The sequence below is a fragment of the Dreissena polymorpha genome, chromosome 4 (assembly GCF_020536995.1).
Source record: "Dreissena polymorpha isolate Duluth1 chromosome 4, UMN_Dpol_1.0, whole genome shotgun sequence".
In the NCBI taxonomy this organism is placed as follows: domain Eukaryota; kingdom Metazoa; phylum Mollusca; class Bivalvia; order Myida; family Dreissenidae; genus Dreissena; species Dreissena polymorpha.
The window spans coordinates 52,200,621-52,219,679 of record NC_068358.1 but is presented as its reverse complement, the minus strand read 5'-3'; the positions used below and the strand labels follow the sequence as shown (position 1 = coordinate 52,219,679).

General features: G+C 35.4%; 2 protein-coding genes across 2 annotated transcripts in view; one reads left to right on the top strand and one right to left on the bottom strand.

The window, feature by feature from the left end:
- The window catches only part of LOC127876084 (arginine--tRNA ligase, cytoplasmic-like), a 150,496-nt gene that overhangs the window by 47,129 nt on the left and 84,308 nt on the right, over positions 1-19,059 (top strand). The gene's annotated exons all lie outside the window — the stretch shown is intronic.
- LOC127876086 (uncharacterized) lies at positions 1,275-17,615 on the bottom strand. Its single transcript, XM_052421001.1, has 2 exons — positions 17,184-17,615; positions 1,275-4,305 (listed from the first exon to the last, which is right to left on the bottom strand). The coding sequence occupies exon 2, from the start codon at positions 4,279-4,281 to the stop codon at positions 2,413-2,415; it is 1,869 nt and encodes a 622-aa protein (XP_052276961.1). The 5' UTR covers positions 4,282-4,305; positions 17,184-17,615; the 3' UTR covers positions 1,275-2,412.

Genomic DNA, 19,059 nt, shown 5'->3' with positions numbered 1-19,059 from the left:
TGAATTGTACTCCACTCGCCCTGTGGGCTCATAAATACATTGTAATTCAATAAACTAAAGCTATTCCACACATGGGAACACCACAGCCATGTAATATTCCCAACTGATGTAACATCAGATATAATGATATTGATATTGCCAATGATTTTAAGCACACTCCTTATCTGAATCCACTAAGATATAGTCTGAGAAATAATGCAATTAAATCTAACAAATAGCATTATTTCCCTCTTTATCACCAAGTTGTGAACTATACTGCTCACTCAAATGTTGGTGTCAGTGTTCCCCTAAAGCTCTGGTTAACTCTTTCATTGCTGGAACCGAATTTTGAAGGCCTTTGCAAACAGTTTGGATCCAGATGAGATGCCACAGAATGTGGCGTCTAATCAGGATCCAAACTGTTTGCTATTCTGATAGTATTCTTTGGAAAAAAAATCGAAGAAAATGCTCATTTTAGAAATTCAGAGACAACAAATTTCCCAGCATGCAAAGGGTTAATATACAAGTCCAACATCTTCATATGGCTCTTTAAAGAACATTAAGAAATAGCTTATAATGTAACCCAACACAATTGCTATGTGTAACTCAACAAGAGAGCCAAAGTACTTAGGTCGCTCACCTGCAACCTGAAGGCACAAAACTGTTCTAAAAATGGCAAGTGTAGTTAGTAACACAAAAACTCTCTAAACATTTAAAACAATATTTAATCACAAGAAACATAGAACACTGAAGTGGAACAGAATTACAAATAACATATATATGGTATATATAGAGGGTGTACAATTAATTTATTCTTGCACTCAGTCAATAAGAAATTTGTAATCGTCTTGCAAGTTTTGATGTTAATTGCCGATTCTCCACTCAATTTCAAGACATTTGACAAAATAAAAAATAAAAAATTTATCATTGTAAGATAAAGCAGAATTTTAAATTGTTAGAATTTGAATGTGTTAACTGTAAGTGTAAATATCATGAAACATTTAAAAACAAAGGTCAAATCACCAAGTATCCTAACTAAACACAAGTTTCAGCATCCTAGCAGGAAAAATGGTAGTATTAAACTTTAAGTTCAGGCCTTATATAATATTTTTCTGGATCAATGCCCACTTGAAATTTAATGAGCCACCTGAGGCCACACTGCACCAACATCCCAACTTTATAACTGCTTTGTATGTCAGTCTTCCCAATAATGGTCTCATTGCAATGGACAGATTTTCAGGGAAATACTACATGTACAAATATGAATCCCATCAAATGTGACTCCCATCAAATATGACTCCCATCAAATATGACGCCCATAAAATGTGACTCCCATCAAATGTTACTCCCATCAAATGTGACTTCCATCAAATGTGACTCCCATCAAATGTGACTCCCATCAAATGTGACCCCATCAAATATGACTCCCATCAAATGTGACTTCCATCAAATGCGACTCCCTCCTAATGTGACTCCCGCAAAATGTGTTAGCCAAATTATCTCACTATTTTTGCCATATAAATCTCATCTTACCATATCTAATTGATTAAAATGTATTGAATAGTAAAATAATAAATTTTATTATTAAAATTAAGATGGACAATTAAAATGTGTCTGTTTTGAAAGAAAGAATATTAAACATTTGAATTCTTAGTTAAAGAAAAATTTCTTTAATTTATCAATTAAAAAAAATGTGTCAACACCTGATGGTATCATATATGTTTGCGCTTGTGAACAAAATTTGTCAAATGATGTACTACATCTAAAATGTCAGCTGTAGGCCATGGCTAGGAATCTATAGTATTGAGCAAATTACCATTCTGCAGTAATGGGTCTCAGACAACATATTGTTAGCTCTTGTAATGATGTGAAAAGTATATATTAGATATCAGAGTCTAAAATAAACTATTTCTAAGGATGTTAACAATCCATCATGTAAAAAAATAGTGATAATATCTTGGATGAAATGTTCCCAGTGAGATGTACTAGGAGATAAACAATAGTTTGGCCAAATCTGAGAAAGAAGATAATGACAACATTGAATGAGTTGCACACACTAAAATGGATTAATCCTTATTTCACAAATATTCAGTGACTCATAAAGAAGTACAATAAATTAAATAACAGTTGAACAAGTGTTTTCATTAAAGTTATAAGGATACTTTCAGGCTCTGTAATACAATAATGTATTAAAATCTTTTGTTAATTTGGCTCACATAATTTTTGCAGCTAATTTTTATATAATCACAAATGAAGATAGGCCAATCATGCATAGTAAAGTGCCATTACTAACAGATTTTATAAGTGCTACTGTCTGCTAATATATTTCCATGCATCAGATTTCAACCTTACTATATAGTTAAATAAAAACATTGCTCTAAATTAATCATCCCCATGAAAAATGTGTAGCCTAATAGCAGGTCCAAAATATAGTCAGACTTCTGTATCTGAAATATCATTAGTGGGTACATGTTCTTTCTTATGTACTAATCCAAGTATAAACAGGCGGGCTGTGACAAAGGAAATGTGAACGGCTTTATTAATACTGGCGTCAACGCAGAATATTACTTGCGGGAAAATCATAGTCTGGGCCATGGATATTGCTGTCATGCACGTAGCTGTGTTCAGATAAGCCGCATTGGAGAGACATAAATCCCAGAGAATTTCTGTTATAAACATGGGCAAAATACTTAATACAAAGGTTAACACTAAAAGACAGGAAAGCTTGCAAGGTTTATGCAGTCTTTCGGCGGCATACTGGCTCGAAAGGTTGGAATCCTCAATGTCATTTTCTTCCACGCTGTTAATGTCTATGTGCTTTTCCTCACCATTTATCGGGGTGAGACTAATCATAGGAGGTGTTGGACAGATAGAATCCCTTGCAGAGAGCATCGACCTCACACTTGCACATGGTGATGGAACCGAGGGGACTGACGGCTCAGGGAAGTTTTCAGGTCTTCTGGGGTTCTGTCCAGTCTCTTCCTCATTGTGATCAAATTCGTTTTCCGGTTCCTCTTTTATTTCCTGACTTGTCAACATCTCGTCCCTGCTTCTTCTGTTGCACTTCTGCTGAGAACCAAAACTGATTGGCCTTTCGGTACTCTCTTTATCTGTGTTTTTAATATCTTGCTGGGAATGGAATGGAAAGCTGTTGTGTATTTTAGGATTCTCAAGCTGGGCTTGCAAAGCTGATATATCAACTGAAAACTTCCTGACATAATTGTAGTTTTTAGCTTTCTGTAAGTGATCAAGCTGTGGGTCAGTTATTTGTGCTATTGTATGCCTCCTGCGACCAAGAATTGCAGCCATGTTGACATCAAGGTGGTTTTGAGACTTCTTAAGCCGTTCTCCGAACTTAGGACTTGGTGCGTCTCTTGTGGGGCTAGGTGTATCTGCAAACAGCACCTTCTGTGACGATGGTGACGCACTGCGCTTCTTCAGGGCACTCTTTGAGCACCTCGAGGTTGGCGATCCGTTGCCAGGAGAGTCCTTCACAATGTCTGGCGATGGTAGTGCTACTGAACTTTCCTCTATGTCTTCTTCATCTATCTCTTCCACACTTTTCACGATCAGGGAAGGTACAGTGAAGTTTTCATTGGAATGCAAGTTTGATATTTCTGTAACCATGCGTTCTCTCCAGACTTTTGTGTGTAGGTGTATGGCTAGCATGATAGATACCAGCAATATCATGAGGATAAACCAAACTATCTGAACTCCCAGTTTGAAATGGAATGCTTTGCTTGAGGAGAGACTCTCACTTTGAAGTTTTTCATCCATGGTTATAAGAACATATGTAACAGTCAAAGCAATACATGTGATCAGCCATATCAAAAGCAAAATAATACCAAGCTTGACCTTTGGAATGGCATCATATTTCCTGACAACTTTCAATAAATTTTGTATGCATATCATCACAATAATTGTGGCAAGAGCGCACAGTAATAAAACATACATTGCACTGCTGGTGTAGTTCAGACTACTGACAGTTTGAATGGAAATCTCATTTCCACTCAAGGCGTTCCTTTGATGAAGCAGGAGCCTGGCTATTTCAATGGGACACCAGATAAAGTCGAATGCACTGCACACAACCAAGAGTATCCCTATGAGAATATAGCGCAGCTTTCGATGTAAACGTCGAAAAAATATGGCAATCAGTACAGTAATACATCCGCCACCCCCAAACAGTATGGAGAGCACCAACATGGTCGTAGACAGCACGATGGAGTACAGTTTGATCTCCTTGTTGCTGGCACTGCTGGAAAGGTCAAGGCCACTGCTGTTGCTAGGTGAATCTGTTGCCATGGTGACTGCCAGGTGTGGAGGATTCTGAAAATACAAAAGTGCTATTGAAAATTGCGAGTAATCACAATGGATGTTGACACCACACTTTGTTTGTATCCTCATAAAAAGATTTATCTTATATCACAATTATTTTTCACAGCTACGTTATTATTTTGTTCTCTGTTCCATTTTAATTATTAAAATACCAGAAACAATATCTTTTTAATATAAAAGTCAAAGACAAAGACCCTAACAATCATATTGCAAGGTGCTGGAAAATGTAGGTATTCTAATTAACTGGCATTAGATTCGGACTTGCTCAGGTCGATTCTTAGTAAAAGTTATAACCAATAGATTGGTTATAACCCATAGATTGGTTTTGTTGTATTCTAGAATGCTGTTAACAGGTTCAGGCGTGCTGCAAATATGGTAATTGTTCTCGGAGAAAAGCAGCTTTATGAGCTCAAGAGGTCTTATAGGTTTCAATTGTTGAGTGAGAATGGGTTCTAAATGATAATGAGAAAACTTAATTAAATGGAAAGAGATATTTCCACACAAAAGTCATTTGTTGTCCAGTACTGGGATTGTTTCTGCACTGACGACGTGTTTCTCGCAATATTGCCGCAGTAAAATACTCAAAATAAGCTGGAAAAATGGGGCTAAATGCATGCATCTAGAGCATCGTCTCAGATTAGCCTGTGCTGTCCACTCAGGCTATTTAGTTATGGACCTTTTACTTTTATGGCATTTTTTGTTTAAAAGAAGTCTCCTTTTTAGTGAAAAAATCTAGTTTTGCTGAAAATGTTGTCCCTGATTAGCCTGTGTGGACTGCACAGGCTTATCTGGGACATACCTTTATGCACATTCATTAAGCCCCTTGTGTGGACTGCACAGGTTTATATGGGACATACCTTTATGCATATTCATTAAGCCCCTTGTGTGGACTGCACAGGTTTATATGGGACATACCTCTATGCACATTTATTAAGCCCCTTGTGTGGACTGCACAGGTTTATATGGGACATACCTTTATGCACATTCATTAAGCCCCTTGTGTGGACTACACAGGTTTATATGGGACATACCTCTATGCACATTCATTAAGCCCCTTGTGTGGACTGCACAGGTTTATATGGGACATACCTCTATGCACATTCATTAAGCCCCTTGTGTGGACTGCACAGGTTTATATGGGACATACCTTTATGCATATTCATTAAGCCCCTTGTGTGGACTGCACAGGTTTATATGGGACATACCTCTATGCACATTCATTAAGCCCCTTGTGTGGACTCATACCTCTATGCACATTCATTAAGCCCCTTGTGTGGACTGCACAGGTTTATATGGGACATACCTCTATGGACATTCATTAAGCCCCTTGTGTGGACTGCACAGGTTTATATGGGACATACCTCTATGCACATTCATTAAGCCCCTTGTGTGGACTGCACAGGTTTATATGGGACATACCTCTATGCACATTCATTAAGCCCCTTGTGTGGACTGCACAGGTTTATATGGGACATACCTCTATGCACATTCATTAAGCCCCTTGTGTGGACTGCACAGGTTTATATGGGACATACCTCTATGCACATTCATTAAGCCCCTTGTGTGGACTGCACAGGTTTATATGGGACATACCTTTATGCATATTCAGTAAGCCCCTTGTGTGGACTGCACAGGTTTATATGGGACATACCTCTATGCACATTCATTAAGCCCCTTGTGTGGACTGCACAGGTTTATATGGGACATACCTCTATGCACATTCATTAAGCCCCTTGTGTGGACTGCACAGGTTTATATGGGACATACCTCTATGCACATTCATTAAGCCCCTTGTGTGGACTGCACAGGTTTATATGGGACATACCTCTATGCACATTCATTAAGCCCCTTGTGTGGACTGCACAGGTTTATATGGGACATACCTCTATGCACATTCATTAAGCCCCTTGTGTGGACTGCACAGGTTTATATTGGACATACCTCTATGCACATTCATTAAGCCCCTTGTGTGGACTGCACAGGTTTATATGGGACATACCTTTATGCACATTCATTAAGCCCCTTGTGTGGACTGCACAGGTTTATATGGGACAAACCTCTATGCACATTCATTAAGCCCCTTGTGTGGACTGCACAGGTTTATATGGGACATACCTTTATGCACATTCATTAAGCCCCTTGTGTTGACTGCACAGGTTTATATGGGACATACCTCTATGCACATTCATTAAGCCCCTTGTGTGGACTGCACAGGTTTATATGGGACATACCTCTATGCACATTCATTAAGCCCCTTGTGTGGACTGCACAGGTTTATATGGGACATACCTCTATGCACATTCATTAAGCCCCTTGTGTGGACTGCACAGGTTTATATGGGACATACCTCTATGCACATTCATTAAGCCCCTTTTTTTCAGAGCAAGGCTCGTACAGTTTTCTGAGAACAACTTGAATTGTTCAAATCTGCAATCTACTTTATCCGGCCTAGCAAAATATAACTACCTGCCAATCTGTTAGGTATGTTTTCAATACCTGCTATTTCTGGGAAATAATTGTTTATAAACACTTTTCAAATTGTGATGCTTTATGGATGGGGAATGTTCATTGTTAAATGTTGAGATAAAACAGATGTTTGATCAGGAAAATTTTCTCAAGTCTCACACATATACCATGGTCCTACCTGACTGGGGCCTCATAAGAAAGACTTTGTGTTCAAACAAGTTTGAAGTCATAATATTCCCGCCAACACGGTAAACATGCAATATTTTAATTTCACTGTTTCTTCTTATATAAAAGATGTTATATTGAAACTTCACACAGGTGTTTTGGGTCACTGTGTGAGGTCGATGACCAAGTTCCATAACTCTTGCGAGCAAATAAACATAATAATGAGCCCTTTTTGTACACAGAAACTTGTTTAAGTTGCAAATTTAACATGCAACAACTGCATATTAATGTTTATATTACAGGTATTTTATTGAGTTTGCAGTCTGCACAGTCTAACCAGGGACAGCACTTTCTGCGGGATTATTTGTTAAAACGTTGTCTCTTTTTGTGTGAAAATCAAGTCAAGGCAGAAAGTTTTGTCCCTGATGAGCCAGTGCAGACTGCACAGGCTCATCCGTGACAACACTACAAACATACATTAATCCTTTCAGCGCTGGAACTGAATTTTGAAGGCCTTTGCAAACAGTTTGGATCCCGATGAGATGCCACAGAATGTGGCGTCTCATCAGGATCCAAACTGTTTGCTATTCTGATAGCATTCTTTGAAAAAAACAGAAGAAAATGCTAATTTTAGAAATTCAGCAGACGACATTTTAGCAGACGACAAATTTCCCAGCATTCAAAGGGTTAAAACCCCATTTCTCAGAGCATGGGTGAAATGTTTGTGCATGATATAGATAATCAATTATTGCTTTGCTGTTGCAACGTTCAACTATTGTGTTGGCATGTCACAGCTACCTTGCAAACTGAAGAAATGGCTGGTTTTCTTAGACCTATTATTGAACATCATAATCTATGAGGTCAGATGAGGGAGCAGGTGAAGGATTATGGTGGGTGTTGATGTTCAACAGGTGAGATGAATGCGAAAACCCAGCCATATCTGACAAGAACACCTAAGTATAGAATCCAGTTATCTCCATTATTTGGTGAAATATTGGTCTGATTTACAGCAATGTCAGAGAGGTAGCTCTGAAATTGTATGTGGGTGGTTGTTTTCTCAGGAGCTGAGAATATGTTCTATGTTCAAATATGTTGTCATTCGAATTGCCTTAATAAAAATATTAAATGTTATATTATTGATCTTGATAGAAGACTCAAAAGAGTTGTCTTCAATACTCCCTGTAGTTAAAGAAAGCGATACTTGTTGTTTATCAGTCAAACATATTTATTAATATTGTATAAATAAACTGTTTTGTCAACTATGCTACTGAAAATATAAGCTTAGAATAATTAAAACTTGTACATGTAGTTAGATTATACTGCAGTTAACTTAAGATGGTCTTGATGACTTCTGTTTTATTTTCATAAGTGTTCATCAGGCTACTCTTACTGCTAGTAGACATTTTGTTGCATTAGCCCTTTGCATGCTGGGTAATTTGTCTTCTGCTAAAATGTCTTCTGCTGAATTTCTAAAATTAGCATTTTCTTCGATTTTTTTCAAAGAATACTATCAGAATAGCAAACAGTTTGGATCCTGATGAGACGCCACGTTCTGTGGCGTCTCATCAGGATCCAAACTGTTTGCAAAGGCCTTCAAAATTCGGTTCCCGCACTGAAAGGGTTAGAATATTGAGTCTTTTGTTTTCCCTGAGCTAGGGAACTAAATGAGCAGCCCACTTGTTGGTAACATGAAACATGGCTCAATTGATCTTTACCAGCCACTGAGAGATGGGGATCTGATTTATATGAGATAATGGCAGATAAAGGCACAGTTCTTATTGAATTATGCACATCCATCAACACTGCACTCAGGTTCAAAGATGATGGTGGAGCTGTTATTATACAGTTAACTATTGATATTTGCTAAAACATAGATATTGCCGTATATTCATTTATAAATGCTTCCCCCTGTAATTATAAATGGAGCATAAACAAATACATTTAATCGAGTCTGTATCCATGTATTTTGCTGTCCATCTAGCAAAATTATTGGTGGGTAAGTTCAAAGCTATTTTCTTGATTAAAAGATAGGAACATTTTCCTCAGATTTTGATTAAAGAATTGGGGTCCCATAAGAGCGTCAGAAGATTTAACTTCAGTTTTTTTTTTCAAGACTTTAAGTGTAAATGCTCCAGTGTGGTGACATATTGCAAACTAATTAATGCATATACAGTCCAAACTGAAAACAGCGGTCATTCAAGGATAAAAGCCAAAGTGACCATTGCCGACATGTGACTGCTGTTCTCTGATCACCTCTTTAAGATGGTTGGTCAGTTGGTAGTATTGCTTTGTTGTTATCTCACACCGTTGTCTGCAGCTGACCATTGTGCTAAGTTGACCGCTACATCAGTTTCCATTGTATACTAAGGGGCAGCATTTAGGTTGACTATCATTTGATATTGTGATAATGTTTTCAAATTATGCCACCACATGCCTGATATTAATTTTTTAGTGGAAAAAAACAGTACATGAATGTGTCGATTACACATTTGGAAATTGTCACAAAAATACTAAATTCATCAGGACGCTGGTACACACTCCTGGTTCTCACATGATGCAGTCTCAGGCGCGGAAAAGACTGAATAAACTTCAAAGTACAGGCACTGGATTCTCTTTAATATTTAAGTACCAGGGATGAGATAGAACCATTAAATGAGATGATAGACAGTTATGGGCAAGAATAGACATGCTTATTGTTCAAGTCTCTGTTATTTTGTTTAATACTGACATTACATTGCCAGATTGGTGTATATATGTTTTGTTCAAAGATTATAGCTCAGGCGTGATAGTATAATTGATCTTTATAGGTATAATTTGTCTTTATTTTGTTGCAATAATGGCGTGCTTCTCAGGACAGAAAAGAGCACCATTAGGAACCAATCAATAATAAAGGCTACATGTGTGATTGATATAAGAAATGGCGCTCCAAGAAGCATTATTCCTAAAAACAGTACCTTTTTGATATGTCTATTTAACACTTCCATTTATAATACATGTTCTATAGTAGGCTTCACTGCTTAATGACCTGTATTGCCTGAAGATTGAGTATCATATGTGCAAAGAAAGTAATTATAAACTATAATAGCCTTTAGGATGAATGGGGAAGGCTTAAGAGTATAAAACTATCAATTTCTGTAGATCATAAATGTGTATCAGGAGATGTTCAATTATTGAATGGTTGATGGGTATCACTATTACACATTCTGAGGAGTACATTCCTCATCTGAGTGAACAAGCAATTAGTGTAATAAAAATTCTACCTGGTGGGAAATATAGTACTAGTTGACCCAAGATTGAGTTATTTTTAACTGGCACTAATAAGCACTTCCTGTGGTAATTATGCCACATGGTAATAAGTAACAAACTTTTATAGTATTTTGCAATAATAATCTTCTGACATTATCTAAAGAATAAAAAAATTGTAACAAATTCCAATAAGCAAGTTTGTAAATTGGTAAATTTTGTAAAATTATCACATAATTTTGTATTTTGATGTATAGTCATCGTCTTTAAATGCTGTACTATTAATAAAAAATAATCAGGAACGACACTTTCTGCTTTTCTAAAAATTGTTATCTCTTCTAAAAAAAATCCAGTCTAGCGGGAAAGTGTAGTCCCTGATTTTCCTGTGCCGACTTGTACTCACTTGTATTAAGCCCTCTTTTCCCACAGTGAGGCTCTTATTGTTACGAATGATTTGAATTTAGAGTATTTATTGTTATGAATGATTTGAAGTTAGAGTACTTAATGTTATGAATGACTTGAATTTAGATTACTTATTGTTATGAATGACTTGAATTTAGAGTATTTATTGTTATAAATTATTTGAATTTAGAGTACTTATTGTTATGAATGACTTGAATTTAGAGTACTTATTGTTATGAATGACTTGAATTTAGAGTATTTATTGTTATGAATGATTTGAATTTAGAGTACTTATTGTTATGAATGACTTGAATTTAGAGTATTTATTGTTATGAATGATTTGAATTTAGAGTACTTATTGTTATGAATGATTTGAATTTAGAGTACTGATTGTTATGAATGACTTGAATTTAGAGTATTTATTGTTATGAATGACTTGAATTTAGAGTACTTATTGTTATGAATGACTTGAATTTAGAGTACCTATTGTTATGAATCACTTGAAGTGAGAGTACTTATTGTTATGAATGACTTGAAGTGAGAGTATTTATTGTTATGAATGACTTAAATTTAGAGTTCTTATTGGTATAAATGACTTGAAGTGAGAGTACTGATTGTTATGAATGACTTGAATTTAGAGTATTTATTGTTATGAATGACTTGAATTTAGAGTACTTATTGTTATGAATAACTTGAAGTGAGAGTACTTATTGTTATGAATGACTTGAAGTGAGAGTATTTATTGTTATGAATCACTTGAGTTTAGAGTACTTATTGTTATGAATGATTTGAATTTCGATTATTTATTGTTATGAATGTCTGGAATTTAGATCTCTTTATGAATGACTTGAATTTAGAGTACTTTATGAATGACTATAATTTGGAGTACTTATTGTTACAAATGACTTGAATTTAGAGTACTTATTGTTATGAAGGACTTGAATTTCGGAGAACTTATTGTTATGAAAGACTTGAATTCAGAGTGGAATTAAAAAGACAGTGGAACATACTATAAAGAATGACTTTTTCAAAAACCTTAACCTGCAAATAACTTAACCAATTCTAGTTTAACCCTTTCCCACTTAGAAGCAAAGTGAAAATGGCTATGTGCAAACCGCATAAAACCAGAACAGCCTGCGAGTAACTCGCAGTCTGTTTAGGTTTTATGCTGTTTGCTGCTAATCAGTATCCAAGGGTTGGAAATGAAGCCTCAAAAACTTGAATCTAGTAAGAAATGTCTTAAATTAAATATAACTTTCTAAGGGACTTCACACACACATGAAAATACGTATCTAAGTGAAAGGGTTTAAGTAACAGTAAAACTGCCTAATCTTGAGGTCACAACAGGATGACAAAAATGCTGCAGTTATCCCAGTTCTCGAGTTATTTATTGAATGATGGTGAAACTGATCTAAACATTAATTCAGCTGCCATGATATCATTTTCTTGAAGTTATTGCATGGGGAATTGACAAGTTGCTATTTGATTTCCATCTAAATGGTTCACCATTGAATTTTAGGAAACATGTATTGATTTCTACATTTCTTGTGAGACATGGACAAATTGCCATGGATCCTGTGTGCCATAAATCTGTTAATGTCATTGTTGCTTGTGTGAAGCATTTATGACAGAAAATACAAATAGCCATTTAAAAGCTATTACTAAGATACCTTGAGAGATTTGAGGTGCTGGTCTTTTATACACCTACGCAATGCAGGTTTTGCACAAACATGTAAAAGTAATTTGTATTTGCGTTTTAAAAGCTCACCCCATGTGATGGGCAAGCCCAGTTTTTAAGTACCCGGCAAACCTTGACTGATCTTTTCTTTTCCTCCTAATGCATATCCTGTATGCAAGGTGCTAAAACTGACTCAATACCTTTTAATTGAATAAACTTTCTTATGTTCCATGCTGAGGCTTACTGCATGTGTTTAAAGTGTTTTCTAAGATTGCATCTGCATAGCCTTATCAGGAACAAAAACTTTACAACTAAACTGGATTTTGGTTCAGAATAAACTTCTATTAAATGAAAATACCATAAAAGCAAAAAGTGTTTTCGCTGTTAGCCTGTGTGGACTGCAGAGGCTAATCTGAGACAACACTTTATGCACATGCATTTAGACTTGTTGTCTCAGATGGAGGCTCAAATGAATTATAGTTAGTCTTACTTCACAAAACTAATTTGCTTTGAGACTCGAACCTGGGACAATTACCCTCCCCTTCCAAAGATATGCATATGTCCTAACCACTGGAAGACGATTGTATGACACTCTGACATGCCAGCCTTATACAACAAATAAATAAATAAATATGTTTATGTAAACATGTAAACACTACTACGGTAATTGGTACGTATTTTTTTATATTTATTTGGTATTCATTTTCTGATTAATGTGTGACTGCCTGGAAATTTTCAAAAGTTTGGTGACATTAAATTTTACATTGGTTTCATTTGACTGACTACTGTAATATCTAGGAAGGAAGGTGCTTTTATGCATTATTTATCTCTCGGCTCATATATTATCAATATATTTCCAATTACCTTCTTAAACATCAATCAAAATTGATATGATTTTCAACATGTTGACATGGTTCAAACCATCAGGGAAACATTAGATAAAAGTGATGTGATTTTCACCATGTGGGCATGTTTCAGGAAACTGAAAATGATTATAAATAATGTATGTTCGGAGCCGATAAAATTCACTTGCCATTAGTAATTGGCCTTCTGCTCTTTCTCACACTATACATTGTGTGATATATGAAATGTCAGGCTTTGAAGTGGAAGTGAAATGCCTCCATGGCAGGAATTGCAATACTACTAATGTGCAATTCCAAGAAAAAAACTTGCCCTATCCATTTAATACATGACTCACTTAAAGTTATTACTTATTTGGCAATATTCAAATGAAATTTCAATATTTACTGACATGTGGTTGAAATGGCCATCTATTGGCGTATGTTGACACACAGGAAACCTTAGCCAGATCTTGCTGGTGACCTCAGGGACACAAATCAATTATTGTAATGGCTTATTTTGGCTTGAATTAAATTGACAAATCCCTGGTGTATCTTGTTGTTTGTGCTTAAATCAGTAGCAATTGGTTTGCATTTGCTCACAGCTAGGTTAGGGATGCTTTATTCAACTCTATTATGCAGTGATCAAAGTGAATTACCAGTTTCCTGTAACTTATATATCCACTTCTAAGTATAACAAAAGTCAATGTGAACATTTGAAACTGTCATGGAGAAATGATATTTTGTGAACCACAGCTTCTACTTTTCATAAGAATGACAGTTTGGTCTCTTTCACTTGTTGAACCGCCAGTAAACTTCGTTCATTATATTTCTGAAAACCTTTCCGAATATGACCATCATGTTTATCATTTTGATAGCATTTGATACTAACAATAAATAGAATTCAAACTTTGTTATCCGGTGTGTGTGTGTGTGTGTGTGTGTGTGTGTGTGTGTGTGTGTGCGGTCAACGACTGAGGCTGCATTATGTTTGGACCCATAGTGTGACCCAGCACTCCTACTGTTTTTGCTTATGAGACTCACACACGTTTAGATTTATAGCTGCCATGTCCAGCTATGTAGTTGTTATTGAAAGATTACCAATATTGGTGTTGCGATGTATTGCGTATTTGGGGGTAGGTTAGCCGTAGTACCAGCAGGAAACCCGACCTATCCAGTATGGTGACCACCAACTATACTAACATGCTCCTTGGAATGGGGTTTGAACCTGGGTCACCTAGGTGAGAAGCACGTGTTCATTATTGGGCTAACTGGCATCAACTTTGTCATCAGGAAATATTTGCTGCCAACAAGTAGTTTGGAAATATATGATGTTGTACATTCTATAGATTTACATCATACAGTCTATTCATATTTAAAAATATTGTCTGTAGCTTAAATTTCCTTGCATGACTTCTTCAGATAGCTTATGTTTTGAGGTTATGTGACTCTATGTAAGGGGACTAAATTACACTGTGTAAGACCCCTGTAGACAAGAAAAATACTTAAAAACCAGAATTGAGCCAGAGTTAATTTTCAAAATGAAAGCAGTTTGGGATCAAATGACGTTTTGCAAGATTTTGTCATCAATTACCATAGGTTAGTATATCTGTCTTTGAATATTTGCTATTCATGTGGACAAGGAGAATTGGTTGTAGTGATGCAATACTTTTATTGTTAATTCTGGACTATTGGTTCTGATGTGCAGGGTTTTGCTGGCGTAACATGTGCAGCTGTGTCTTGTATATCTCTGAAAACATGTGAACTTAATGTGGAAAATATATATATATATATTGTCAACCCATTGATAATAATGACATCTATATGCGAAAGTTACTAGATGTGCAGAGACAAAATAATCTGTGTTTTCTAACATGAAGGTTACACAAAGTTATAATTTTGTAAGTAAGAACATTTTAAAACATAGAAATAAAATGTCTTAAAATATATTCTTTAGAACAAACCCATCAGAAGATTTGTTAATGTTCAACAATTACATTATTTGTTGTGTTGTGAATCACAAAGAATATTAACTTTTAAAGTACATTTTTTATGAATATATAATTTATTAGAGTAAGTAGAAACAAAAATGAGCGTTTTCATCCTGTGAATAAGCATGTTGGAAATTAAAACTTAAAAGTTTAATCATGACTCTTTTTGAACATGAAAAAAGATTAAATAACATCCCAAATAAATTAATGGCACATAAAGATAGTATTATAAGGCTATTTTGACATGTAATCACTTATCTTGTGTTTTTTTTGTAAGTTCCCATTTAAGAATACTTCTAAAACTTAAATAATAATTCTAGAACCATTTTCTACATTCCATATTTCAGATTCTATAATCCATGCATTTTTATATTATTATATAGATTCTAATATACATTCTTAAACCCATGCTTTTCTATTTATTCTTGAATATATTAGAAATTCTTGAAGCTTTTTTTTGTCATTATTATGTCTTGATATATTGTTTCTGATATATCTATTTTAAAGAAAATTCTGAGAGGGAAAATGGAAGATCAAAAATGTATATTTAGTGACTTAGTTAAGGTTGTTAATATTTACAAAGAAATATGTGTTACTGTATACAAATATATCAGATTTAAAAAAATAAAACTCTATATTGCCAGACATAGTTATAATTTATAGACACAAGTTCAATCGCATATAAATTAGTTAAGCTATAACTCAGTATTCAGAAAAAACAATTCACACATTTCGGTAGGAAGTTCAAACATCAGGTTTCCACAAGCATTTTTGGTTCAGGAAATTAGTCTACATTCTATTGAAGCATGCATGTGTGTGATTTTAAACCTCAGAAATAGTTTATATATAGAGTTCTCACCATTCTTCAATGGCTAATACACAATGAACAATGACTGGCATTTAAGATAAGTAGGAATTAAACCATACGGGAGTGTTCATGATTCATTTATCAGCAACAGCTATCGGAACCTGAAAGATTAGCAGATAAATCAAGCATAATTTCTAGTCTAACTGTGATCTGAGTTTTTTTTTGTTATGTTTGAACTAAAATTGAGAACTTATATTTTGGCTTTGCTCTGTGAAAAGGGGGTTTAATGCATGTGCGTTTAAGTCACAGTCATCCCAGATAAGCCTGTGCAGTGTTCACAGGCTAATCAGGGACGACACTTTCCTCTTTTATGATATTTTTTGTTTCAAGAAAGTCTTTTCTTAGAAAAAATGCAGTTTAGGCTGAAAGTGTGGTCCCAGAGTACCCTTCATGACTGCACAGGCTAATCTGGAATGACACTTTATGCACATGCATTAAACCCCTTTTTCCAAAGAGCATGACCCACTTTTATGTTACTCTTTTCCGCCTGAAATTTAGCTCCATGAAGGCCAATGTTAATAGGACCTTACTTTTTAAAAATTATAACCAATTGACATCAATAGCTTAACAAATCCATTTTAATGCATATCAAACACCTAAAAATGATAAAAGCTTATTTCCATTATTTGGAATCAGATTATAATGTACTTTTTTCTGGGTAATTTTTCTCATTATTACCTGTGACTCAACACTTCTGCTCCAAACAAACAAAAATAAATAAGCAATTAATCAAAGACAGATTATCGTTAACATAACATGACATCTTGTTTGTGTGAAAAGTTTTATTTTGCAGAAATGAAGAGATTTGTCATTTTCAAATGAAGCACATCATGAAAAAATGTATCTTATGCCATTTGCATCCAGCTTAGCTCTAGACCAGCTACACCACAAAACCTTGTATGATTATATAGCTTGCAGTGTCCAGACCAGCTACACCACAAAACCTTGTATGATTATATAGCTTGCAGTGTCCAGACCAGCTACACCACAAAACCTTGTATGATTATATAGCTTGCAGTGTAGCTCTTGACCAGCCTGTGCATCTTTAATTCTGTTTCTATGAACCCTCTGTAGAATACTTCAATTATTGCAATTATTGCATAAGCCATTAGTAATGCAATTGTACAATAAAGTGTTTTTATTAGACTCACATTAAGTGTGTAGGTGGATTCTCAGTATAATCGAGCTTTGATCAAAAGTAATGCAACTATACTTACAAAGGGTATAAATCCTGGATGTATCAATCACCAAACAATTATACTTGTCATTTACAGCTTGTCCACCATACAATAGCATCTTTTAGTATCAACAGCTTGCGTGGCAAGAGTTCTTATTTTCTCTGCATGTCGACATAATTTATTTCCAGTCCCTTAATTGTACGCTTCCACATAAATATTTATTTTCCAAAAAAATCCTCTTAATCTGGTGTCAGTTCCATTTTTCAAATTTTTGAATCCATTTGTTCTCTCTGTTCCCGCCAACCTGTTCTTCCTAAAATCTGTTGATTATTTTGTGATCTTGAAATATTTGCCGATCACTGATTTGTCACTGCATCTCAGTGGGAGATGAGAGGAGAGCTTGCATGCAACAGTATTGGCAGATATTCAGTGTAGTGTAGCCTGCCTCATGCTGGCTGCTGTTGGACCGACTTACTGTTCTAGACTGTAATAGTACAACCCCTGAAATAATTGGGGAAAAGAAAAATGAGATGGAAAAGAGATGCCAAAGGGATATAAGAGAAGAGTGTTTTCATAGAAAGGATTTAAACAATATTGTTTATTTAAAATTTCTCAGTTGTGCATGTAAAATGTGAGTGAAATAGTCTATTGTAACAAGTCTTTCCAAACCATAAAATTAACAAAACACATTTTAGGTCACTTAAGCATCACTCACTGGTGTTGCGCTTTTGTTTATTGTTTGTCATGCATTGTGTGAGATAAATTCACAAGTATTGTTCCACCAAATGAAATTTGGGCAATTTCAAAACAGTGTCAAGTGGGGTAAAAAATAAGGTAAATATAAATCACAGTAACCCATTTATGCCTAGCGTCTAGAAAAAAGGCCTTGGCAAACAGCGTAGACCCAGATGAGACGCCGCATGATGCGGCGTCTCATCTGGGTCTGCGCTGTTTGCTTAAAAGAATTTCTGTAAGAAATATTCTAAATATATAAATAAATATACTAGACATTAGGGCTGTCACGATACGCCGTGAGCGTACCGCGGTATATCGTGGTACGGCAACACTGTATCGCGGTACGTACCGCGATATTTTACAGAATATGTATCTGTGAAGAAAACAGCAGAATAACAAGTTTTACAAACTTTATTAAACTCAATAATCAGAAAACACTGGTATCATAGTATGACTAGAAACTGTAAAAGAAACTGTAATAAACTTGATAGAAGTAGTCATTGTTATTGTTCGCGTCTTTTTCTAAAATGTCCGCCATGTTGTTAACAATAGCTGTGACTACGATCTGTGTAAATCGAACGCTTCAAGGGCATGTTCAAAATGCGGAGTCAGCGGGCCCAGTATTGAAAATCCGTAGCGTTCTGACTCTTCCTCGACTTATTCAGAATCTTAAGATAACATGATTCGGAAGTGCCATGCTTTGAACGATCGTATACTAAAAAAAGAAAATAAGAAATAGAATAAACATCTTTTTGATAATTATGAACTTATTTGCAAATGAAATCTGTCCCTAATTCCAAAAAAGGTACGGACCCATACATCGCCGTATTTTAAACGTGAAAGTTAAACATCTACAAGTGGAAGCGCTTGCTTGACCTGGATATTAACGGATTATTTATTTAGCCCTTTTGAATCGCTTCTACATTTTTCAAAACGATATCTATATCAAAATAATTATGTAATGTATTCATATCTGTGCTAATATAATAATATTAAAAAAACCGGTGCGGCAACGCCGTACCGCGGTGCGATTTTTTTCACGACATGCACCGCGATATACCGGTATACCGGTGAATCGTGACAGCCCTACTAGACATCCCTTATTTTGGAAATAAATTGATCCAATTTAGAACGATGGGAGATTCCACCAGGCGTATATGGGTTAAAGAATCAGCTTGTC

Coding starts and splice junctions, on each gene's coding strand:
- LOC127876086 (XM_052421001.1), bottom strand. CDS start 4,281: ATGGCAACAGATTCACCTAGCAACAGCAGTGGCCTTGACCTTTCCAGC.